This window comes from Prionailurus viverrinus, chromosome C1 (assembly GCF_022837055.1).
Source record: "Prionailurus viverrinus isolate Anna chromosome C1, UM_Priviv_1.0, whole genome shotgun sequence".
In the NCBI taxonomy this organism is placed as follows: Eukaryota; Metazoa; Chordata; class Mammalia; order Carnivora; family Felidae; genus Prionailurus; species Prionailurus viverrinus.
Genome location: NC_062568.1, coordinates 205,599,368 through 205,623,102, shown reverse-complemented (window position 1 = coordinate 205,623,102; position 23,735 = coordinate 205,599,368). Strand labels below are relative to the sequence as shown.

The 23,735-nt window shown below is 58.8% G+C and overlaps 1 protein-coding gene and 1 long non-coding RNA gene across 2 annotated transcripts in view; one reads left to right on the top strand and one right to left on the bottom strand.

The window, feature by feature from the left end:
- Window positions 1-32: 32 nt before the first annotated feature.
- On the bottom strand, window positions 33-6,582 carry LOC125172710 (uncharacterized). The gene is made up of 3 exons (XR_007154813.1): window positions 6,485-6,582; window positions 1,029-1,131; window positions 33-105 (listed from the first exon to the last, which is right to left on the bottom strand). It is a non-coding gene; the product is annotated as an uncharacterized LOC125172710 (long non-coding RNA).
- Window positions 482-23,735, top strand: part of TNFRSF1B (TNF receptor superfamily member 1B) — a 32,841-nt gene continuing 9,587 nt past the window's right edge. Inside the window, exons 1-8 of the mRNA XM_047871149.1 lie at window positions 482-662; window positions 17,172-17,271; window positions 18,643-18,771; window positions 19,410-19,559; window positions 20,022-20,115; window positions 20,528-20,766; window positions 21,304-21,381; window positions 22,328-22,362. Of these exons, the coding sequence (XP_047727105.1) occupies window positions 585-662; window positions 17,172-17,271; window positions 18,643-18,771; window positions 19,410-19,559; window positions 20,022-20,115; window positions 20,528-20,766; window positions 21,304-21,381; window positions 22,328-22,362 (903 nt within the window). The 5' untranslated portion in view covers window positions 482-584. The remainder of the gene's footprint in view (window positions 663-17,171; window positions 17,272-18,642; window positions 18,772-19,409; window positions 19,560-20,021; window positions 20,116-20,527; window positions 20,767-21,303; window positions 21,382-22,327; window positions 22,363-23,735) is intronic.

Sequence of the window (23,735 nt, the reverse complement as noted above, 5' to 3'; positions counted from 1 at the left end):
ATGTAACTCTGTGAGGTTAATGCAGAGACACCCTCAGACGGTCTGGCTCGAGTCCAAATGAGTGAATTATATAGAACACTGGTGGTCCCCCAGAGCTAGTGTCACCTTTGGGAGATGTTTTTCCAAATTAGTGTCCCATCCCCACAGGAATGGGGAGCCAGCGGGGGAAGGGGGTGGGTGGGAGGGGTAGGTGGATGCAGGGCAGGTTGAGAGGCACAGCCTGGGGGCAGCAACAAACCTGGTGGGCGGGTGACTTCGAGGGGAAGGGGCACGAGAAGGAGGTGGAGGCGGAGGGGTCCCCCAGAGCGGGAGCCCGGGGCGAGTTGAGGGGGTAAGAGCCGGAGCAGGGACGCGGGGCCAGGCGCGAGGGGGGCGGGGGCGGGGGCGGGGGCGGGGAGGAGGCGTGGTCGAGAGGCCCCGCCCCGCCCCGCCCCCTCCACCTGCCTCCCTCCGGCCGCCAGAACTCAGGCTTTCGCTTTCCGTCGGAGGCGCCGGAGGCAGCGGGGCGCAGAGAGGAGGCGCGAGGGCCCAAGGGCGCGACAGCCAGGGACGGCCGACCCGCCCGCGCTCCCGCCGCCGCACGCATGGCGCCCGCCGCCCTCTGGGCCACGCTGGCCGTCGGACTGCAGCTCTGGGCCGCGGGGCGCGCCGTGCCCGCCCAGGTGGGTGACCCGCGCGGCTCTCACGCCCCCCGGTTGGCGCGCACCCCACCCTCCCATCCCGGAGCGCGGTGTCGGGGCTCGGGGAGACCGAGGCGCCGCCCCCTGAGGGTGAGACGGTCGCCGCGCGCGCCCGGAGACCCGCCGGGACCCTCCCGAGGCCTGTGTGGCACACGTGCGCTCCGGCCGCGAACTCCGCCCCCGCCGCCCCGGGGCGCAGCCCGTCCCCTCCGGCCGCGCCGACCCGGGCCTTTGGGGCCAGCCGGCCGGCCCCGGGCTGATCCCCGTTAGAGTCTGGCCCCTGACTCAGACACCCCTGCGCCTGCGGCGCCCGGCCTGCCTCCCGCGGCGGGGTAGGGGGTCCCGTACCGGAGCGCTGTCCTCGCTGCGGACGCGGGCCCTCTCTTTAGAAGACTTCCTCCTCCTCTGGGCTATGGTTTTCCTCTTTCTTAGAAATGCTAGGGCTGCGCGTCTGAAAGAACAGGGCCAGATTGCAGTAAGCGCCTAATAAGGGCACAGTAGGACCGTGGGCTGCGTCCCCGTGCGTTTGCGCAGACCCCTTCGCCAGGACCGACTTGGGGTGTCCGGCGACCATTTCGAGCCTGTTTATTCTTTGCGGACTCTGGGTACTGGGGAGGAGACCGTGTCTTCAGGTTCCCCTGGGCTGACCTCCGCGAGGGCCTGTATCTGAGCTCGGGGGACACAGGAGGTGCGGGAGGCCTTCTGGGCAGTTTAGCCAAGGCAGACGGGGCCCCTTAGGGACTGCAGAAACATGGAGAAAACAGGCCTCGTGTACCCACCACGGTAGCAAGGTAGAGTCTGCAAAGGGATCGCGCATCCTTTGCCTGTTTTGGGCTGTCTGCGTGGTCTGGTAAGACAGAGTAACCCCATTTCACAGAGAAGGCAAACTGAGGCTCAGAGAACTTGTATTTTGTGGAAGGGCATAGGGGGCGCTCTTCCTCTAAAGGGGGCGCTCTTCCTCTAAAGGGGGCATTTCCCCCCTCCAACCTCCTCATGACCTTACCCTGATGAATGTGCGATGTGCTGACTCAGGTGAACGTCTTCACGGGGAGGAAGGTGGGAGGTGGCACTGGCTCATGCGGTAATGTGAAGTGACTCACTGGCCACGGCTGGAGACATCTTTAGAGTCCAGCTCTCCAGGGCAGAGGATGGAGGCTGTCGCACCGGAGTTGACTCACCTGCAGTGGGTGCCAGGATGTACCCTGGGGCGGCGGTGGGGAGGGGGGGCCTGCCCCAGAGGTTGTCTTGAAAACAGAGGAGGGTCAGGAGAATCCCAGCTCTGACAGCCTGAGCGCAGGGTCAAGTCACAGACTCGGGCCTCAAGGGGTGTTGTCCTGCCCTGGTGAACCCTGGGGTCATGTGAGCCCATCGGGGGAACAGGTGCAGGGCTTCTCTGTGCAACACCATGCCTGAGTCCCGGAGTAGTGTGAGGGGTCCTTGGTGTCTCTCACTTCCCACGCCTCCGGGCCAGCTCCCGTGTCTGCTCAGGTCCCCTCGCCCCGGACTATGTCCACAGCCTCGGGGCTGGCCTCCTGGCCCCCGCTGCCTCTCCCACTGACCCTCCTTGGTGGCACTGCTCCCCGTATTGGGGTACCTCTACGCCTGCCCGAGAAGCCTGCTAATGACTCCCAGTGGTGGAGGAAGAAATTCCCCCGGGCGACCCAGGTTGGAGTGAAGTATCTGGGTTCTTTCTGCCACCTCTCTGCATCCGTACCCCACATCCAGAGAGACTTGGTCATTGCATTGTCCCCTCTTCACGGCACGCCCCTTGCCACCTCCTTCTGGCCTTTCCCACGAACCACCCCTTTCAGAAAAGCCTTTCCTCACCCTCCCCGTTGGATTGGATCAAAGCTCTTTGTTCCTCCCAAGAACAGACTCTATTCTGCTTTTGAACCTAGTGGTGTCTTATCTACCTCAACAGGTGGAAATTTCCTTGAGCGCAGGGCCTGTGGGGTCCTCTTCCCCTTGGTTTTTATGAACTAAGTGCCAGGCACTGTGCTAGGCCTTTAGTACAGAATCTCACTGAAAGCTTCCTTACAGCAACTCCTAAAAGGCGGGGGAGGGGGTAGGGCGGGGGGTGGGGGAGGGGGTTGCTGCTGTTCCCATTTGGAGACGTGGAAGCTGGGGCCCAGAGAGGTTGTGACATTTCCCAGGATTACAGGGCTGGGGGCGGGGAGGGGCTGGGGGGATTTGAATGCAGGTCTGCCTGATTCCCCAGCTCTTTCCACGCTGTGCTCCCTGTGTCAGGATCTCCCCGCTGCCCCCAGCCAGCCGCCTCACCCACAGTGTGCACTCAGGATTGTTGGCCGTGACTCACCGTAGTTGCAGAAGGAGCCCCCCCCCCCCCCCCCGGGGGACCTGAACTGGCTGCAGGGTGTGGCAGATTCATTTTGCCATCCGGGCTTTTGCCTCCTTTAAAAGCCGTTTCTGGCTGGTGTGGAGTGCATCATTCATTCATCTGGTATTCATTCATTCGGCAAATAAATGCCAGGAGAGCTGGCGGAATAGGTAAGGGCACTTGGTGCCCTCTGAGGGGGATGGGCAGGGCCCCTGCCGTCTGGCTGTCTGCTGGGAAGGGGGTCGGCCTGCCTCTCACCGGAAGTCTGGAGGCTGAGCGGCCCCTACTACTTGCCTGCTCATTCCCCGGGGGGCTAGGGCCAGCTGGGGTTAAGGGGACAGATTGGGGCTCCCAGTTTGACCTGGGGACAATGGCCTTTGATGTGGAGATGGGTGATCTGTGTACCTGCTGTCCCGGGATGCCCCCTGCCCGACCTCCCAGAGGGGAGCCTGTGTGCTGACTGGGGATGTGGCCTGGTGGTTGGTCCTCCTGCACAGGGCGGCGGGCAGCCAGCCAGGCACCCTGGTACGGCGCCGTTCATTCATTCCCCCAGCATTCGTGGACACCTACTCTAGGCCCACCCCGGTGCCGGGCTCTGGGGACCTCAGATGACCATGACCCGGCTCCAGCTCTCCAGGAGCCACGTTGCCAATGGTCACAGACCTGGGCTCTGTCCCTACCCGCCCTTGAGAGCTGGGCCAAGTTAGTGGCATGGACACTGTGGGCCTGGAAAGTACTTCCCACCTTGCTGTCCTCACAGAGCCGAGTGGGTGTGAAAGGTATTGCGGCAGATAATGGCTGAGAGCCTGCCAGGCATTTTCGTGTTAGGTAGTGACCCTCACTGACATCCTGGAGCACCATTGCTTTCCAGGGCTGGGAGATACTTTATGGCCTTGACCATCCAGTGCTTCCTAGAGGAGTAGCCAGGAAGGTTGTATGTTGGGTGGGGTGGGCAGGGGGAGTTTTGATGTCAACCATGGTGTGTGTGTGTGTGTGTGTGTGTGTGTGTGTGTGTGTGTTTGTATGTGTTCCATTCAGCTCTCAGTTTTATGCCATGCTGGCTGCTTTTCTGTTCCTCAGGCATGTCACACACACCTACCTCAGGGCCTTTGCACTTGCCTTTCCCGTTCCCTTGAATGCTCCTCCTGCTGATCTCCCCTAGTCTCATCACACTACTTCTTTCTGCTCAAATGAATTCTCCTCAGAGAGCCCTTCTCTGACCATCCTGCCTACAAAAGCTCCCCACCAGGTGCTCTCCCTCCCCTGACCTGCTTTGTTTTCTTTGTTCTGTTTCTTTCACTTTTACCGCATCTTCCTACTGGATTGTAAGCACAGTGAGGGCTGGGACCTGCTTGCCGCTATAGACTCACCGCCTAGAACCGAGGTTCTCATTCTCAGCACCCTTGACATTGGGCCACATCATTGTTTTGGGGCTGTCCTGTGTGTTCTGGTACATTTAGCAGCATCCCTGACATCTACCCACTAGATGCTAGTTGAACCCCCCCCCCCTTTAGTTGTGACAATTAAAATGTTACCAGATATTGTTGAATGTCTCCTGGGGGAGAAATTGCCCTGGTTGAGAACCGCTGGCTTAGAATAGTGCCTGGCATGTCGTAGGTGCTAGAAAATATTGAGTAAATGTGCAAAAATATTCACTTGACCTGTATCATGGCCCTGCTTTGTGGATGAGGCAGAAGGGTTTGAGAAGCCAGTGGTGGCAGGGCTGGGTTCCAGTCTGTCTCCCTCCGTTTGGGGTATTTCTCTGGGTTCCTCTTCACGCTGTATTGGGTCTGTGGAGGCTAGGGGTGCTCTCCTGAAAGTGCTCCCTCCTGTCCTTCACATCCCCTCTCTAGCTCGTGACAGGGCCATCCACTGGCAATGACTCAGGGCCCCGATTGGCATGTGACTGGCCCAGAAGCGGGAAGGGAGGGAAGCTGGGGGTTAGGGAGGAGAGAGGGGTGCCACCAGGGGAACGGGAACAAAGTGGGGATGCTGTGGCTCCCAGTTCCGGGCTCTTTGCTGGGTCATGGGAAATCAGTATTGATGACTTAGGGGAAGGGCCCAGCCCTCAGAATCAGGCAGATCTCAGCTCAAATCCTTCCTCTGCTGTTTACAGGCTGTGTGTTTTTGGCAAGTCTTTCTATCTCTGGGGAGCCTCTGTGTTTCCAACTGGAAAATGGGAACGACCTCCAGCTCATTGGATGCTTGTCAGGGTTAAAAGTGCTTTGTAGGCTATGCAGTTCACTGGTGGCTATTTGAGCATTGGTGGCTTTGCAGGGCCTGACCTGACTTTGCATTATGGGATGGTGTTCAGGCTGAGGCGGGGACCACCGGGGAGTCAGATTCTCTGTCTCTGAGCCACAAGGGCCCCAAGGTGTGGGTAGCAGACCTCTGGTTGCCCAGAGCTTATGCCCAACATCCCTGAGAGCAACTTTCATTCTGCCCTGCCTTTTCCTGGCTGTCCTTCCTCCCCTGAAGCCCCCTCACTGGAGCTCTCTCACCACCTGTCCGACTGCTTGGCCTCCGGACCCTAGCATGTGGTCACGGTCAGGGGGTCAGGAAATCACTCCCCCACTCCTTTCATGAGTGACAGGTGCTGTATGTCATTTGAGGGTGAGCGAGGGGTACATTTGGCACAGTTTCGAGGAGTCTTAAGACCTCCCTGTGAAAGGGATTCTCTGGCCTCAGCTTCCCTGCCTTCAAGATGGTCCTTCTTCCAGGTTATCTCTAAAATCTCTTCCGTTTCTAATCTCTGTGATCCTGAAGTTCTGTTTACTTGTAACCCTGAGAAGGGAAAGCCCTTTGGAGGATCCTCTGAGGCCATTCTCCAGCCTCTAAGGGACTTCCAAGATGGCAAGGCCCCAAGGAAGGAACACTGGCCCAGGTGTCAGGAGAACCGGGTTCCCAGCCCAGCACTGCCACTGGCTTGCTGTGTGACCTCCTTCAGGTTACTTAGCTTCTCTGGGGCTAAGCATTCCTCTCTATTAAACCTCCCACCACTGATCCCAACACTCTCCTGGAATGTTGGGGAGGTGCTAACTTTGTATGTGTTTAACAAAGGCCTAGACCGAGGAGGGGTGTGTGTCTAAAAGTTTTCCCAGGAAGCAGAGCCCAACACTCCCCACTGCGAATATCTTGGCTTCCCAGCCTCTCTTCCTGTTGACCTCAATCCCGCTGGCTTTGCCTGGAATGATTCCTTGACTCAGGCCCCAGTGGCACCAAGAATTCCTGGCTGCCTGTCAACTTGCATCCAGAACAAGATGCAGAACCCTCAGGCAGAACAGGACTCATGGCTTTCCTGCCTCCTTGCCACTTAGTAAAATTCAGAAGCCAGACTCCCTGGGGCCTCAAACCGTGAGTAAGTCTATGCCGTGGGCACCCACTGCAGGGCCTGCTGTCTGGGAACCCACGAGTTCAAGGAAGCCTCGGTGGGAGTGACGGTCTCCTCGAAGAAGCCCTCTGTTACCTGTGATGGGCACACAGCCCTCCCCGCTGGTGCTGACTCTGGCAGGCGTCCTTCACAGCCCCGGGGCTTTGGGCATTTGTCCCCACCTCTGCCGAGCTACTGACTGTGGGGCTAGGACTCTGAAGCTCAAGGCCCACCCCTGTGGGGCTCACGGTCATTTTCCACTGTGGCATGTTGTGAGGTCACTGGGGAAATAGTGACATCACTGTGGTTTGGGGCACTTGGGGTGCGCACCCAGTAGGAGGAAGTGTCTGTTTACCGACTGGGGTTTGGGAAAATAGATTTTCTTCTGCCCCAGAGGTGAGCGGCGCTGGGGGAGCTGAGTTGTGGGGGCAGCTGTCCAGGAGGCCCCAGGCTGGAGCCGTGGTCTGGTCTCTGCCCTGCTCTCTTGTTGTCTGACACACCGTTCTACCTCTCTGAGCCTCCACGTCTTCTTTGCAGGGACAGGCTTCGTCTCTGGTGTCACCTGTGGGACACATAGGCAGTGTGGAATGCGGAATGACTTCAAGAGCCACAGGATGAGTCTGTTTCTGGGTCCTCAAGAGGCCAGCAAACTGCTGCTCTGTCCGTGACTTTGGAGCCGGGGCCCTGAGTTGACCCAGCCCCTCCGACAGGGCAGAAATCCCCAGGGGGTTTTGTTTGTTTTCTTTTGATGTCCAGACGGTGGCCCACCCATCTGTTTCAATCTGAGCTTGGCCCTGAGTGGGCATGGCTGCTGTGGCCACAGGTTCAGGGAATTGAGTGGGCCTGGGATGCGAGGTGGGGAGCAGTGTGGGGAAGGGTTTGGGGACAGGACAGGCAGGCTGTGTACGGGTATCTTCTGGGCCGTCCGTGGGAGGCCTTCTCCAGCGCCTGTCAGGAGAGATGCCAGAGGTTGTAGAAGTGACCAGAGCGTGAGGCTGGGAGCCGAGGGGTCTGGGGCCTGGGCCTGGCTCAGTCTCCAGCTCTGGGGGGCCTGGCCACTTTCCTTCTCCTCTCTGAGCCTCAGCTGCCCCAGCTGGAAGTTGAGATCAGTGTGGACCTCGCCCACCCCTGCCTTGGAGTCCTTTGGCCCCAGTGTTAGACTGGCGGAGGGACTGGGGGAGGTGGTGCACGGGGTGGGGGGCGGTTCGTGGCTTTGGGCAGAGGGTGGAGTGCAGTTCTGCCTCCACACGCCGCCCGCCCTTGGAAGGCCCCTGTCTGGTCTTGACAGTGACCCTCCTGGCAGGGGCTCCCGGCACCTTAGTCATCAGGATGCTCACCAGCACGTTGGGCGCCCCTGTCTGTCCTTCCTCCTGCTGACCCACAGCCTGGCTTCTGTCTGCCACTCTTAGAGACTCCGGGTTTGGCTTCTCCCTGTTGCCTGCTGCCTCCGTCTCCTGCTCCATCCTGTCCTGTCCTCCCAGCAGCCTTGAGCCCTCCCACACGCATGGCACGATTCCCCCCTGTCCTCCCCAGCCATCGCCACCCCCCCCCCCGCCCCCGAGGGCTTTACTCTCTGCCTGGCCCGCCTCTTAGTCACTGTCCTCATCTTTCCTTGTCATTTTCCTGGTTCTGCCCCCTCCCCGCCACCCCATCCTGGCCTCTTCCAAGTTGTCCTCTTGCGATGACCACACAGGGATCTGTCTAAAAGTTGAGCCCCGAGGGTGAGCAGGATCGAGATGAGTGGGTCCAGGAGGGGGAATGGCGTGGAGGGAGCCATGAGGCAGGTGTAGCAGCGGACAAAAGCCTAGCTGGGGCAAAAGCCTCATTGGGAGCAGTGAGGGCACAAGAGGTTATGGGCTATTGGGGGCCAACTAAAGGAAGTAGTAACAAATATAAAGATTGCATTAAAAGTGGTTACAGCGGTGATTTTTGGAGTGTGTGCCAAACGCTTTACATGTCTTACATCACTTAATCCTTACAACAGCCCCATGAAGTGTATACGGTCTATAGATGAGAAGATTGAGGTATATTAACCTCATTTATTAAACAAACAAACAAACAAACAAACTCTGATGCTGTCAGCTAATGGGGGGGGGGGGAGGTGGTGGTGTCTGAATTCAAAGCCAGGCATCTTCACTCCAGCGTCCATGATATGATTTTGGCACAACCCTCACCTCCTATCAGGGGTTGAGGCAGTGGGAAGCCATTGATAGTTTTAGAGCAAGGGAGTGACTAGAGCAGAGAGTGAATTAGGAAGATCACTCTGGCCTTGGTGGGCAAGTCAGATGAGGAGGGACTGTTGCAATAGTTTAAGCAGGAGCTCTGGGCTGAGGGAGTTAGCAGCCAAACAGGAAGGAAGGATCGGAGGCTTCAGGGAGGAATAGGAGGCCTTTGGACTAGACCTAAGACCTAGTGTGGGACAGAGGTTCTCCGGAGGAGGAGGAGGGGTTGCCCCTCTGTACCCCATCCTGCAACACAAGGTCCCTCTGGCTTCAGCCCTGCCCCGGCCTGAGCCAAGTGATGGTGGCCAGCGTCAGCCTCGTGTTCCTGGAGCTGTCGTGGGCAGCCACCGGTGAGCCTGGCCTCGGTCACCCGGGCTACCGCCGGGGTGCCATGGGACAGTGCATGGCTGATCCACTTGTCTCAGGTGTGAGGTGAGATCTCAGGACTTCTGGGGAACTGCATAGCTCTGCTGCGAGGGCCTCGAGACCTTGAACTCCGCTCTGAGCTTTACTTTTCCCCACTGGTAAGTGGGGATAACCGCGTCTCTGTCACTTTGCATCGGGGGGCCGGGAGAATGCAGTGAGCCCAGGGCTGGGACTGACATCCCAGGAAGGAGGCGCTTCTGCCTTCCCCGAGCCCTCAATTCTCACAGCCCCTCCTTCCCTGGAGGAGGGCGGTTTTGATAGGAGAGGCGGTGGAGACAGGGAGGTTGAGCTGTGCGCTCAGGCTGTCAGTTTACTAGAGGCGGAGCCAAGATCCCACCGCAGGCCGTCGCGCTCCAGAGCTCTGTACTTTCGCGGTGGTCGCCGTGGCTGTGACAGGCTCTTAATCTGAAAGCTGTTGCTTGGTCTACCCCAGCTAAGGACAGACACCTCCTGCTCTCCTTGCGAGCCATTTCCTGCCCAGTTCTCTTGCTGACTCCACCTCGTTTCAACTAATTGGAAATGAAAACTTTTGCATCTGTTAAACAGTTCAGCCTCTGTGAGGCACCTACCGTGGGCCGTGCCCTGGGCTGGACATAGAGCAGCGAGTAATAAAAACCCAACGAGGAACACTTAGCTCTTACTGCCAGCCGGGCACGGCACTGGGCACTTGACACGCATTGACTCAGTGAATCATAATGGCTCCATGTGGTGGGCACTGTATTCGTCCCCATTTTATAGATGACAGAACTGAGGCTGGTGAAGGGCAGAGCTGGGATTCAAACCCAGATGTCCGGCTCAGAGCCAGAGTGTGTGGAGGGGGCATGGTGCCTGCCTTTGAGGGGGAGATACTGGGAAACAGGTAATTAACCAAGAAGAGGTCTGGGCAGGGTAGAGATCTACTCAGGTTGTCACTGGGGCCCCCAGGAGGGACCTCTGGCCCCATCTGGGAGTTCGGAGGTTTTGCTAAAGTGGTGGTGGAGAGGGCCCTTGAAAGAGGCTGGAGAGTTGGCCCTGCCGTGGGGGTCAGGATGGTTGGGCAAGGGAACCGGACGCTGCAGGGGGCCGCGCAGTGGTGCCCGGGCCTCAAGCTGGGGATGAGCTCATGCCCGAGGGCCGTGGAGCCAGTGGTTTTCAACGGGGCCAGACTTGGCTGCAGGAAGGTGATTTGGGGTCCATCTGGAAAGCCTGGGGACCAAGAGTGAGGAGGCTGTAGCTGGCAGGAGATGCCAAGGGTGGGGAGGCGGGAGCCGGGTGAATTGAGGGGGCCACACCGACAGGCCAGTGTGTTGGGGGGGGTCGGGAGGGATGGAAAGGGGTGTCCTCTGCAACTAGCCGCAGGGTTCCTTGGGGGCAGGGGCCACATCCTGCCATCTTCGAGCCCTAGCACTTTGCACAAAGGCGGGCCCCAAGAACCGGATACCAGCCCGGGCTTCCTGTCTGCCCCAGGCTCACTTCTAAAGCGACATCACAGGCAGCAGGCAGGGAGTGGGATGTGTCACCCCTGGGCCGCCGTCTGTGATGTGGTCGGTCTTTCCTGACGCAGACGCTGTTCCTCTCCATGACGGCAGGCGAGCCTCCGTTGCCTGGTCCCAACGTCGTTGCCGCGTCGGCCTGGCCTGATGTGGCTGCACCCTGCAGTCCACGGGGCTCCCACGAACCCCCAATATCGGGGCCCAAGCGGCTTTGCCGCCTCCCACCGCACCGCAGGGCCCCAGAGACCTGCCATGCAAATGAGGGGGTTTCTCTATTGCTTGAAGATGGTTTCCATCCGTGTCGGGGTCCCTGGGTCCTTCGGCAGATGCCTCTGCCCCTCCCCGTGGCTGCGGCCTCTGCCCCCGGGGGCCCTGGAGACCCTTTCGGGAGAATCCCTGCATCTGCCTCCACCTTGCTCACTGAGTGTTCTCCTAGGAGACACGCTTCCCCTCGGGGCCCCTCTTCTATAAGACGAGGGAGCAGGACAAAACCACAGCATATAAAATTGTCCAAGGACACGGAGGCAGATGGAACCGTGACTGCTTCCTGTCTGCCGCTGGCTGGCCGGCTGCTCTCGGACTTAGTATCGAATCTCCCAAAGCCTCTGTTTCTGCATCCCTAAAATGGGGTGATGTTGACCCCCTTGCGCTGCTGAAGGGATAAAACGAGAGAACGCGTGTGGTGCCCAGGGCTGCGTGTATACAGTCGGCGGGTCTCCCGGGTCTGTGCAGCCTCTGCGTCCTTCTGGCTCCGCGACAAGGGTAGCTTTGAGAGGCACGTGCTCCTCCCCGAAGCCTGACGCTTCTCCCTGTGACCTCCTCCCCCCTCCTCCCCTCCCCGCCCTCTCCCTCCCAGCGGTGCTCCCAGTGGAGGCTGGGAGAGTGACCCCTTCCCAAGGGTACTGGCATCTAAAGCGGGGGGGGGGGGGGGGGGGGGGGGGGAGGGGTCTCCAGAAAATTAAAAGGGCCCGAAGACCCCAAAGGCATCGACTGCGCTCACGGTGGCAGGAAGGGCAGAAGGCTCTGTCCCCAGTTTGGTGCTCTCAGATGACGCCATCCTGGCGGCCACAGCTTCTCCTTCCCCGGTCCTGCCCCGCTTTCCCTTCCTCTCTCTCACTGTTTATAAATAGAAGAAATCGAGGGCCGCCACCTTGGGGTACGCACGGGGCCGGGCCCGGCTCCAGGAGCGGGAAGGACAGAAGTCATCCGTGCAAGGGTTGCCCAATTCCCCGCCAGGGCACTGACTCCATCTCAGACCGGCGAGGCTGCCCTGGCCTGCCGCTCGCTGGCTGGTGACCCCAGTGAGGGGTCCACCTTGAATTGGTGTCCCCTCCCCCAGCCGTGGCCGCTCTGGGCTCCGGTCTGTCGGGCTCCTCCAGGATGACAGAGGGAGGGAGGTCGGGAGGGGAGGGGGCAGCGGGCAGGAAAAGGCACTTCCGACTCAGCAGGTGAATGAATGAGGGATCGGAGAGGCGGTGCCTCCTGCTCCCGGGAGGGGCAGAGACTGGGGCGGGGTTGGTGCAGTAATGCCCAGCACCTAGGGAGCAAGTGCTCAGTACTGTCTGCCGAGTGAATGACCGTGTCCACTTTCGTCCCTGACTTCCTCCACCATTAAGTGGGGGGCTGCTGACATGGCGTCTGAAGCTCCTGCCACCTTCGAGCCTCTGCCGCCAGCCTGAGGATGGGTCCTCTCCGGAGCCCGGTGACTCGGGCGGCTCTGGGACGAGCCAGGTCTCAGGCGCTGGGCGTCCCTGCCTGCTGCGGAGGACCGGCCTGGTCTGAGGTTCCTGGGTGGTCACCTGAGGTCAGAGGTTGTTGGCCCGAGGCTGAGAGGGGTCCCCGGTGCTGGGGGGGCATGTGTGTGTGTGAGAAAGAGAGCCCGAGGAAAGATAGAACCTGTGTGCCCATGTGAGCCAGGGCCGGAGGTCCGGCTTGGCACGGAGGTGGGTGCGTAGGAGCTGGTGGCACTGCGGTGGCTCGGGGACCAAGGCGGAGGGCAGATCCGAGGACCTGGCTCTGTCAGCCGTCCTGAGGAGGGGACAGAGATTTCTCCGGCAGGACCAGAGCAAGAGTCACATCCCTGCTCCGCCCCATCCTTCTTGGATGACCTTAGACAAATGACTTGATCTCCCTGAGCTGTGAGATGGGCACACGCCCCCCTGCTTTGGGGGGTGGAAGTTGGCTTCCGTGAAGCGCCTGCCGCCTGGCCTGGCTCGTAGTAGGTGCTTCGCGAATATCCCGCAGTTTTCCTTCCTCCTCAAAGGGCCAAAGCCGAGAAGCTGGAAGAGTGATGTAGGCCACGTGGTGGGAGGGTGTGCTGAGTTTGGGAGGCGCTTGAGGTCCCGGCTCTGTGTCGAGGGGAAGGGACGCTTGGGTCCCGTGTTCTGGGGACCTCCCCAAGAGAAGAGAGGTGGGGGCGCCCGGGTGGCTCAGTCGGTTAAGCGTCCGACTTCGGCTCAGGTCACGATCTCGCGGCCCGTGAGTTCGAGCCCCGCGTCGGGCTCTGTGCTGACAGCTCGGAGCCTGGAGCCTGCTTCGGATTCTGTGTCTCCCTCTCTCTCTGACCCTCCCCGTTCATGCTCTGTCTCTCCCTATCTCAAAAATAAATAAACGTTAAAAAAAAAAATAAAAAAAAAAAAAAGAGAAGAGAGGAGAAGAGAGGTGGGAGAGGAGGAGCAAGGAGCGGGGCTCTTGTGCCGTGGCCTCAGACACGTCACCTCGCCTCTGAGCGTCTGTGAACGTCGTGGGGAGACTGCGGGACCGCGGATCTCGCACGTGCAGCTGCGCCTGGGAGACAGCGGGTGTGAGGGGCCCAGTTCCGCGGGTTTCTTCTGTCCTGGGTGGAGGGAGGCCCATGTTGAGCAGAGGAAATGAAGCAGCTGACCCTGATGTGGTGAGGCAGCTCTGAGGCCTGTAGGAGGTGAGCGGGCCTCCTTGTGCACAGTCCTGTGTCACCCTGGCACCAGCCACGCCCTGGGATGGCCTGGAGCCTTTAGAAGGCCAGGGAGGTGGCTTTGCTGCTCTGTCTCCATTTCGCACAATCTCTGTACCTCATACATTGTATGTTAGCTAGGTCTGCCCTTCCTCCTCCCTCTCTTCCTTCATGTTATCCTCTCTCCCTCTTATTTACGGATCCCATTCATCCTTCCATCATCCATTCATCTGTCCTTCCATCCATCCATCATCCATCTTCTCCCATCCCCCATCCCCACACTGAGTCACAGATTGCCTGCCTGTTTAAATGAGTGGGTTGTTTAAAGTTTATTTATTTTGAGGGGGGAGGGGCAGAGAGAGAGGGAGAGAGGGAGAATCCCAAGCAGGCTCCGAGCTGTCAGGGCAGAGCCCGATGCGGGGCTCGAACTCACAAACTGTGAGACCATGACCTGAGCCGCAGTCGGCCGCTTAACGGATTGAGCCACCCAGCGCCTGTAAATGAGTGGTTAACAGTCATCAGTGATTTCCAAATTTTCACCTGGGGACGCAGTGTTTTGAAAGATTGGGTTGGCTAAACTGCTGAGTAAATTGAGTCATATCCAATTTATTTCCTCATTTTGAAATGTCAGAGCTCCCCTGTGGGTGGGTGTATGTGGATCTGAGCCTCCCCAATACCAGCCCAAGGATCCAGAAGCTTCCACGGCCCTGGGTTTCCCAGAGACCATTTGCCACCTTCTGGGGCCATCCAGAGACCCCTGGCCCATGTGGCCCCTGAGGTGACAGAGGCCTGGCTCCCAGGGCTGTGGTTTGGCCGGGCCTCTGCTCTGGGAGCTCCGCAGTAGAGGGAGTGACCTTTTGTCCCACTCTGCAGAGGGGCTTTCTGTTCCTCATTGTTTAGCCATGACGGGGCTGTGGTTGTTGGATTTTTTTCTTTGTTTTGTTTTTTTTCCCTCTGTCCGAGAGCATAAACAGGCTTTAAGATTGCTCAAGGGAGGGCTGACCTCTTCTGCCAACCGCCAGCTCCTGGGCTCTGGAATCACACAGAGCGGCAGGAGGAAGTGCAGGGAAGGGTGTTTATAACCAGATTCTGACAGGAAGAGGCCCCGGAGGGGAGGCCTCCGGGCAGTGGCCTGGGGGCTATGGGGGTCCCGCTGTCTGCCTACATCCAGGAACCCTTGGCCTGTGGGTGGAGAGAGCACAGACTTGGCCAAGGCAGGGCCCTTTCCCATCAGGCCTTTTGAACCCTGACAGGAAATCCTCCCCCCCCCCCCCCCCCCCCCCCCCCCCCCCGACAGGGCAGGCCTCCCCCGGCTGCACCACAGGAGCTTCCCTGGGAGGGTGAGGGTTTCTCTCTGCCACCAGGAGCCTCACTGGCCCTGTGGCTCTCAGCCCTGCGTGAGTGAGGGGCTTCCCTATTACTGCTGAGGTTCCATGTGGGGAAGAAGCCCACAGTGTGCTGTGCTGGGGGGGGGAGGGTCCATGAGACCTGTGCCAGCCACCCTGCCGGGGTGAGAAGGAGGTGCAGCCCTCCCTGCCCTCGGGGCAGCTGCCTGGGGGGGGGGGCACTCAGCCAGAGGAGGGGCACAGCCCCTGCCCTCAGGGAAGCCACACAGCCGCAGCCTGCAGGGAGGGCCCGTGTGGGGGGCCGTGGGGGACAGTCAGGCCCTTCGCTGGGGTTAGTTCACAGTTGAATGGAGTGTGCAGAGGCGGCTGTAGGATTCCTCTGGTTTAGGGGCTCCCCTAGCCTTTGATCTCTGGGTCTGCTCTGCGTGCCCCTGCCCCCAGATGCTTTGGACGCTGACAGTGAGCCTCACCCCCAATCGCGAGGAGCCCTGATAAGGAGGCTTGCTTTGTCTTTTGTCCAGTACCTGGCAGCCTGTTCTAGGACCGGATGGGGAGGGAAGAAGGACTGTGTGTGTGTGTGTGTGTGTGTGTGTGTGTGTGCGCGCCCGCGCGCCGCGCGCTGCGCTGACATGAGCAACTGTGGGCATGTAAGCTTATAGTCCAGATGGGGTGGAAGTTACTTTTTTAGGCTCTGCGTTATGCAGGATGGTTCCCACTTCCCCTGCCAGCCGCCCGTGTCTTTCCCAGCCTCTCTAGAGGGGTTTTGGCACTGGCCCCAGGGTGGAGGGTGGGCTTCGGGGGCAGGCGTCTGCACCCATGTTTATGCTTCGTGGACACGGTGCTGGATTGGACCCCTTGAGGAAAGATGTCATGAAGCCCACGGCTTAGATTAGTGACCCCTGAACACCTGCTACGTGCCAGGCCCTGGGGTCATGGTAAAGAGTTACCCCCGACCCCGGGCTCGGAGGGCACCCGTCTTGGGTGGGGGTTGGCGTAGCCCTGCGTGCCAGGCGCCCTGGGGGAGGGGGTCGGGATGTTGGGCCCCAGTGACTATTCAGGGTGGGGTGCGTGCAGGGAAGCCTTCAGGGGGGGCCTGCTGAGAAGAGAGAAACAGGGATTTTTGTCAGAGGAAGCCTGGAGCTAGACCAGGTGCAGAAGGCACTTCGGGCAAAGGCGTGGGGACAGGAGGAGCCACAGATTGCTCTGTAGCAGGGAGCCTGGGCCCCGGGGGGGGGGGGTCCTCCCCCACCCCTGCCCCCTCCCATGGCTTCCAGGTGTTGGCACTCAGCGGTGTGCCGCCAGGGTGGGTCTGGGGCTGCTCCCCGGGGCTGCTCATCCCCCATGTAGGAGCCGGCCAAGAGTCTGGCTTCCCCAGGCTCTGCCAGTCGTGCCCCTGCCCCCAACCCCCTGCGGTGCTGTGAAGGGAGCAGGGGAGGGCCACGTGCAGCTTCCCTGCAGCCCGATCCCTGGGGGGGGGGGGGGGGGGGAGGGGCAGCGCTCTGTCAGTCCCACTTGGAGGCCGGAGCCCTTACCAGGCAGCACCCAGGGCAGCTGGGGGATGGGTGCCCTGCTGGGAAAAGGGGCTCTGAGTGGAGAGCAGCAGCACCTGCTCACTAGAGCACCTGGCGCCCCATAGGTGCTCGACGCATGGTAACTTGTCATTGTTGGTCATCGACAACCATGCACCTACTGAGCCCCAACCCTGCGAGCATCCCGTGCTGGAGGCTGAAGGTCTAGAGATGATGAGGCCGTTGTTTCTGTCCCCTGCATTGCAGACACTTATGGGGTGTGTGTGTGTGTGTGTGTGTGTGTGTGTGTGCGCGCCCACGTGGCAGGACCGGTAGGTACCCCCGTTTCAGCACAATGAGCTGGCTGTTAGAAGGGGCCCTATCCAGTGTTCCGAGAGAGCCCAGAGGAGGAGGAATCGGACACAGCCCGGGGGAGTCAGGGAGGGCTTCTCAGAGGAGGCAGCATTCAGCCAGGAACACGAAAGGGTGATTCCCAGGTGCAGGAAGGAATAGGAGGAATCCTAGGCAGAGGGCCCTCTTGTGCTGGGCACTGTGGTTCTCTGTGACTGAGGCCACTGGCTTTGGTGCCTCACATCCGCCCCCCAGGAGTGGTAGGGGCTAGCCCCGTGCTCCGGCCAGCTGGCTCAGTGCCCCCGCCTACAGACGTGAGTGTGCTACACTGAGGGAAGAAGAAGAGGCAGTGAGAGAAGGCGAAAACTCTCCTACCTTCCCCTCAAAGGGAGAAGTCCCCACGTCAGTAGAGCTGCAACAGGGAGAGGGCCAAACACCTGCAGGCCACAGGATGGGGATATGGGTGTTAAGTATGACCGTCCAGGGGTGGCCATGCTGATGGCTGTCCTTCCCTTCCCTCTTCCAGGTTGAATCACTCCCCTACGTTCCGGACCGTGGAAGCTCATGCCAACTGACAGAATACTTCGATGAGAGGACCCAGATGTGCTGTAGCAAGTGTCAGCCTGGTAAGTAAGGGGTGGCCACTGGGGCCCTGACCCACTGGAGAGGGTGTGTGGCAGGCGGTGGCGGGGGGGGTGGGGAGGCTTGGAGTGGGGTAGGGTCACGGCGCTCAGTTCTTACCGCATTCCTTCTAGTTCCATGAATTGGCCCCATGCTGCCTCCTGCTTCAGGGCCTTTGCACATGTTGTTCCCTCTTCCTGGCAGAATTCCCAACTCCCTTTCTCTGCTTAGCATCTGCTAAGTGTCAGGTGCTGTTCTAAGTGGTGGGAATACAACAGAGAGCAGGGCAGAGAACAGGGCAGAGAAAATCCTCACCCTCATGGGTTTTGCATCTGATAGAGGCACAGACAAACCAACAGAGGAAACAGATATGTGGTCCCATCAGAGGGTAAATGCTGTGAAGAAAACAAGGCAGGGTAAAGTCAGTGGAGACAGATGGACTAGGCCTGCTGTTTTATATGGAGTTGTCAGGGAGTCTGACACCCTCTCTGAAGAGCTGACACTTGGACAGAGGCACGCAGGAGGTGAAGGAGTGAGTTGTCCAAATGTACAGGAAACAGCCTGTTGGGTTGGGGAAATAACAAGTGCAAAGGTCCTGAGGTAGGAGCCTGTTTGGTGAACTCGAGGACCAGTGAGGCCAATGTGTGGCCCAGAGTGAGTGAGTTAGCAGGAGCCATGGTAAGGAGTTTAGATTTTATTCTGCGGAAGCTAGGGAGCCATTGGAGGGCCCCTGAGCCATTAGCCTGAGGTGTGGGCAGGCACATGTGTACCTGTCATCTCCCACAGCCATTTTAAGAGACCTCACAAGTAACTCTTTTTCTGTGAATTGGCAGGGTCCCCGTAAGAAGTTACTGGATTAGCACAGCAGTGAAGATGGCAGGATAGGGCTCAAGGCTCAAGAGAGAAAGTCCTTAATGGTTTGCTTTGATGTTGTCCTATCTCCTGGCATGCCTTCTCTTTAGGCCCACAAGTCCCATGTCCTCATCCTTGGTAGGAGCCCAGGGACTACATTTGTACTGTTGGCTTACTGCTAGTTCACACCCACAGGTAAAGAGAATTGTTGCTATCGAGAAGAAAAGATCTAGAAAACCAGTTCTCACTAAAGCGTGATTGACCAGTAACAGGCAGTCCCATTGGCGGAATCCCAGGCATCTGGAAAGAGCAGAGGGAAAAGTATTTTATGAGCATCAGGGGTTTGGAGATGGAGTGACAGCTGGGACCTGCAAGATGTTGGATGACTCGGTGAAGGACTTGGAACCCTTTCAAAGAGCCTTCCCAGCCAGGCTTTAAGACGCTGGGGCTCTGGGGAATGGTGGATGAGCCCGGGGCCCCGGCAGAGCTCCCACCCCACTGACCTCTGGCCCTTGCTTTCTCAGGCTACCATGCACAGTCGCTGTGCACCGAGACCTCAAATACCGTGTGTGCCCGCTGCGAGGACAGCACCTACACCAAGCTCTGGAACTGGGTGCACGAGTGCTTGAGCTGTGACTCCCGCTGCACCTCTGGTGAGTGGGTTCAGAGCCGGGGCTGGGCCCTGACACCTTCCCCCGGCCGTTGTGCAGCCCAGCCCCTTTGACTGAAAGTTGGCTAGGATTACCCCAGGCCAGGTGTTTTCGTGCTCCGGAGCCTGGGGCTGTATGGGTACAGCCCTTCCCTGTTTTAAGTTTAGTTATTTATTTTGAGAGAGACGGGGACAGTGTGAGTGGGGGAGGCGCAGAGAGAGAGGGAGTCAGAGCATCCCCAGTGATCTCCGCACTGTCAGCATGCAGCCCGACATGGGGCTCGAACGCACGAAACCATGATGAGATCGTGATCCAAGCTGACCAAGAGTCGGATGCTTAACCCACCCAGGTGCCCCATCAACAGCATTTTCATCTTCTGTCTCACCAAATCCCCTTTCACGGCCCCATGGGCAGGCAGGCCAAGGGCAGCCATGAGAGAACTGTGCCCGCGAGACCGCGGGCCTTGGCGCTGCGTGGCCAGTGTTCTTTTGCCCCGTGCTGGGGCGTGGGGCGGTCCACCAGCCTGCTGGAGACCAGAGCTCTCTGTGGGTGGCGGGTTGGCTGGGCGACGGGGTGGGCACAGTGGTGGGCAGGGCCGGCGGAGGCGGGAATAACCCTGGGTTGCCCTCTCGCTCTCGTAGACCAAGTGGAGACTCAGGCCTGCACTCCGGAACAGAACCGCGTCTGCACCTGCAGGCCGGGCTGGTACTGCACGTTGAAGAGGCAGAAAGGGTGCCGGCTGTGTGCGCCCCTGCACAGGTGCCGCCCGGGCTTCGGCGTGGCCAGGCCAGGTATGGGGCTGGAGCCAGTGGGCCTCGGGGACCCCGCTGGGCCTCTCCTTCATGGGCACCAACCCATCAGCTCAGCCCGGGAATGTCAGCAGTGGGGGCCAGCTGCCCGCCCTTTCCCCCTACCTCCTTTTCTCCGGCATGCCAGATTAGACTCCTACTGTGCACTAGGCCCTGGGGATCCAGAGAGGGGTCAGCTGAAGCCCAGGGTTACTGGAAAATCGGGTGGTGCCACGGAAGATGAACCCACATGACCCCGGAGGCCAGGAAGTCACTAGATTTGGTTAACCGTCAACCTCGGCCCGGTGGGCGCGCGCACACACACTTGTGTGTTTTAAGGGATGGAGGTGAAGACGGAGGTCCGTAGGCCCCTCAGACTTCCCCCGGGACTCTTGTGCCAAGGCCCAGTTGCCAAGGCCCAGCTAAGTATTTGAGTTGGCGACGGGTTCCAATTTTTCCTCGAAGGAACTGCAACGTCAAATGTGGTGTGCACTCCCTGTGGCCCAGGGACGTTCTCCGACACAACGTCGTCCACAGATGCCTGCAGGCCCCACCGGATGTGAGTGGCTGGGTCGTTTGGTTCTGGAGGAGCAGGGAGGGCAGTTCCTGGGCGACCGTGGGGTCTAGAGCACAGACTGGCCATGCCATGGTGCCTGAAATCCAAATCCCCGCATTCGTTCCCTCGGGTGGAGGCATTGCCAAACCCCTGTTCAGCTCCTGGGTGGGTTTATCCTACAGTGGGTGGGTGGGGCCCAGCACAGACAGCAGGTGAGTGGCATCCTTGCCCTGGCAGTCAGCACTGGGGGGGGGGGGGGGCATGGGGAGAGGTGGGGAGGGGACAGACAGGGGCAGTTCTGAGGGGTCGTGTGGCATAAATACTCTCTCCTCCCTCCTGGCTCCCATGAGTGAGCCCAGCCATGCTGAGTCCTCAGGCCTCTGTTGTGCCCTGACCAAACCTCCTCCTCCCTCAGCTGTGGCTCAGTGGCCATCCCTGGCAATGCAACCATGGATGCCGTCTGCGCGTCTGTGCCTCCTACCCTGAGGATGGCCCCACGCCCAGCCCCCACGTCCCAGCCAGCGTCTACTCTATCCCAGCAAGTGGAGCCGACTCCAGGCCCTCGCACGGCCCCTAGCACCTCCCTTCTGTTCGTGATGGTCCCAACCCCCCCAGATGAAGGGCTCAGCACGGGCGACATCTCTCTCCTCATTGGTAAGTCCCAGGAGGGCTCCTTCAGCCTCCCTGCATCCCTTCCCCTGTTGGACCTCCAAGTCTCTCTGAGAGCCCCCTGCAGGCTGCACCCTTTGCTCTGCACTGGGAGGCAGGTGGTGAGGCTTGTCTTCTTCCAAGACCTGGTGCTGTCACGAAGAACTGCCCGGGTGGGAGAGGCAGGGTCCGCGTTTTATCTGCAGGCAGAGGTGGTTTCCTGGTTGCCGTCTCTGATGAACTCATTAGCCGCTGGGGTGGGCCAGGTCACCCCATGGGCTTCCCTTCTGGGATTAGGACTACCTCAAGGCCAGAGGTCTCAAACTGGTGACCCTGGGGCTGGATGTGGCCAATAGACATGTCTTGTTTGGTCAGATTTTTTGGTTATTTGTCTTGTGATTAAATTTGAGAGTCTCTGGATGGGGCTTGCCCCTCCTGTGACATCCCAGACGTTTTTGGTCACTGACTTAGCTGCCTGGCTCCCTGGTATGTTTGAGTTTGCTTTCTGCAGTTGTTTGGAGCTTTTCTTTTTTGTCCTTCTAGGACTGATTGTGGCTGTGACAACCTTGGGTCTGGTGATCATAGGGCTGGTGAAATGTGTCATTATGACCCAGAAAAAAAGTAAGTTTTCATTCCTTTTTCTTTCATGTATTCATTCTTTCATTCATTCATCCGTTTCTTCAGGACACATTCATTCATTCATTCATTCTTCCATTTGTTCAGGACAGATTCATAATTCATTCATTCAAACATTTGTTCAGGACACATTCATTCATTCATTCATTCATTCATTCATCCGCTTGTTTAGGAAGCTTTTCTGGGGTGCCTCCGGTCAGTCCAGTGCTGGGCATAGCTTTGTGGGTCAGACAGCTGGATAGGGCAGCCCCTGTTCTGTAGGAGCTCAGAGCCTGGGGTAGAAGGCAGTGCCACTAACTTACCTACTAAAGAGGCAAGATGCGGGGCACCCGGGTGGCTCAGTCGGTTTAGCGTCTGACTTTGGCTCGGGTCATGATCTCATGGTTCGTGAATTCAAGCCCTTCATCAGGCCCTGTGCTGACAGTGTAGAGCCCGTCTCTGGATCCTCTGTCTCCCTCTCTCTCTGCCCCTCCCCGGCTTGTGTTCTCCCTCCCTCCCTCTCTCTCAAAAATAAACTTTAAAAAAAAAAAAAAAAAACCTTTAAAGAAGGCAAGATGCCACAGAGCTGTCCAAGGGGGTGGGAGTCTAGGATTGTGTCTGGAAATCCCGGGGGAGTCAGGCCTTCTGGAGCAGGTGGCATCTGAGCTGAGTCAGATTTCCACGGGCAGACGTGTGTAGGAAAGAAAAGGCACGCTGAGGAGAAGGCACGGTGTGAGCACATAGGGGGACGCCAGAGAATGGTTGAGCGTGGCGGAGGGGGTGGGACACGGTCGGGCCGTCTGGGGAGTTGGGGAGGGCAACTGTGCGCAGCCCCCAGGGCCGGGCCTGCTCTGGCTGGTTCCGCTTGGGCCCCATGCTGCCCTCCTAGTTAGAGCAGGTGTGGCCTGAGGAAGCCATGCTCCCTGATTTGTCGCCTCTCTCTTCTTTACAGAGAAGCCCTTCTGTCTACAAGGAGAAGCCAAAGTGGTGAGTACCCCCTCTGCCCTCCCCCTCCTCCTCCTCGCCAGTCTCCTTACTGGTGGGCCATGTCGTGCCCACGGGCACTGGTGCATTCTGGAGGTTGGTCTGTCCGGTGTCTGGGCGTGCGCAGCCCTGGGAGGCTGAGGAAGGGCCAGCCGGTGTCTGTCCCTGGGGGTTAGGCAGCCCTCCGTGGGCTCAAAGAGGCTGCGCGTGTGAAAGGCACCGTCAGAGCACAGGGCGCTGGCGGTGTCAGCGGCAGGCACGTGGTCACGGACGCATAGTGTGACGGCGGGCAGATGTGAAATGGCACATGACTCCGTGTCCTCGCCTTCAGAAGGAAACAATGTCTGCTCAGCCCAGCCTGCAGGGCAGTGCCATTCGCTCAGCGGCAACAGTTGGCGGGCTGTCCGTGACCTTCACAGAGCGCTTCCCCGTGGAGCCGCGCTGGGGTACCCTGGTTTTCCAAAGAGGGCCTGGCGTCGTCTCTGGGGTTGAGGTAGAGGCGGGAGTTTGGGTCCCAGACCCTGGGCCCTGCTCTCCACTTCGATCAAAGCAGCTCACCTTTGATCCTTTTTAAAAAAAAATTTTTTTCATGTGTATTTATTTTTGACACAGAGACAGAGTGTGAGTGGGGGAGGGGCAGAGAGAGAGACAGAGACAGAGACAGAGACAGAGACAGAGACAGAGAATCAGAAGCAGGCTCCAGGCTCTGAGCTGTCAGCAGAGAGCCCGATGTGGGGCCTGAACTCCCGAACTGTGAGATCATGATCTGAGTGGAAGTCGGACGCTTAACCAACTGAGCCACACAGGTGCCCCAGTTAAAACATTTTTTTAATGTTTATTTATTTTTGAGGGAGAGAGACTGAGTGTGAACAGGGGAGGGGCAGAGAGAGAGGGAGACACAGAATCTGAAGCAGGCTCCAGGCTCTGAGCCATCAGCGCACAGCCCCACGTGGGGCTCAAACTCACGGACTGTGAGATCGTGATCTGAGCCGAAGTCAGATGCTTAACTGACTGAGCCACCCAGGTGCCCTGATTCTTTCTTTCTTTCTTTCTTTCTTTCTTTCTTTCTTTCTTTCTTTCTTTCTTTTTCTTCCTTCCTTTCTTTTTCTTTCTTTCTTTCTCTTCCTTCCTTTTTTTCTTTCTCTTTCTTCCTTCCTTCCTTCCTTTCTTTTTCTTTCTTTCTTTCTTTCTTTCTTTCTTTCTTTCTTTCTTTCTCTTCCTTCCTTCCTTCCTTCCTTCCTTCCTTCCTTCCTTTCTTTCTTTTTTTTATAAATTAGGGTGCGTGAGGGACTTTTGTTAGAGACAAACCACTGACACAGTAGTTCATCAGTTTCTTATCAGGAAGGCCTTTGCCTGAAAGTGACCGAAAACTTAAG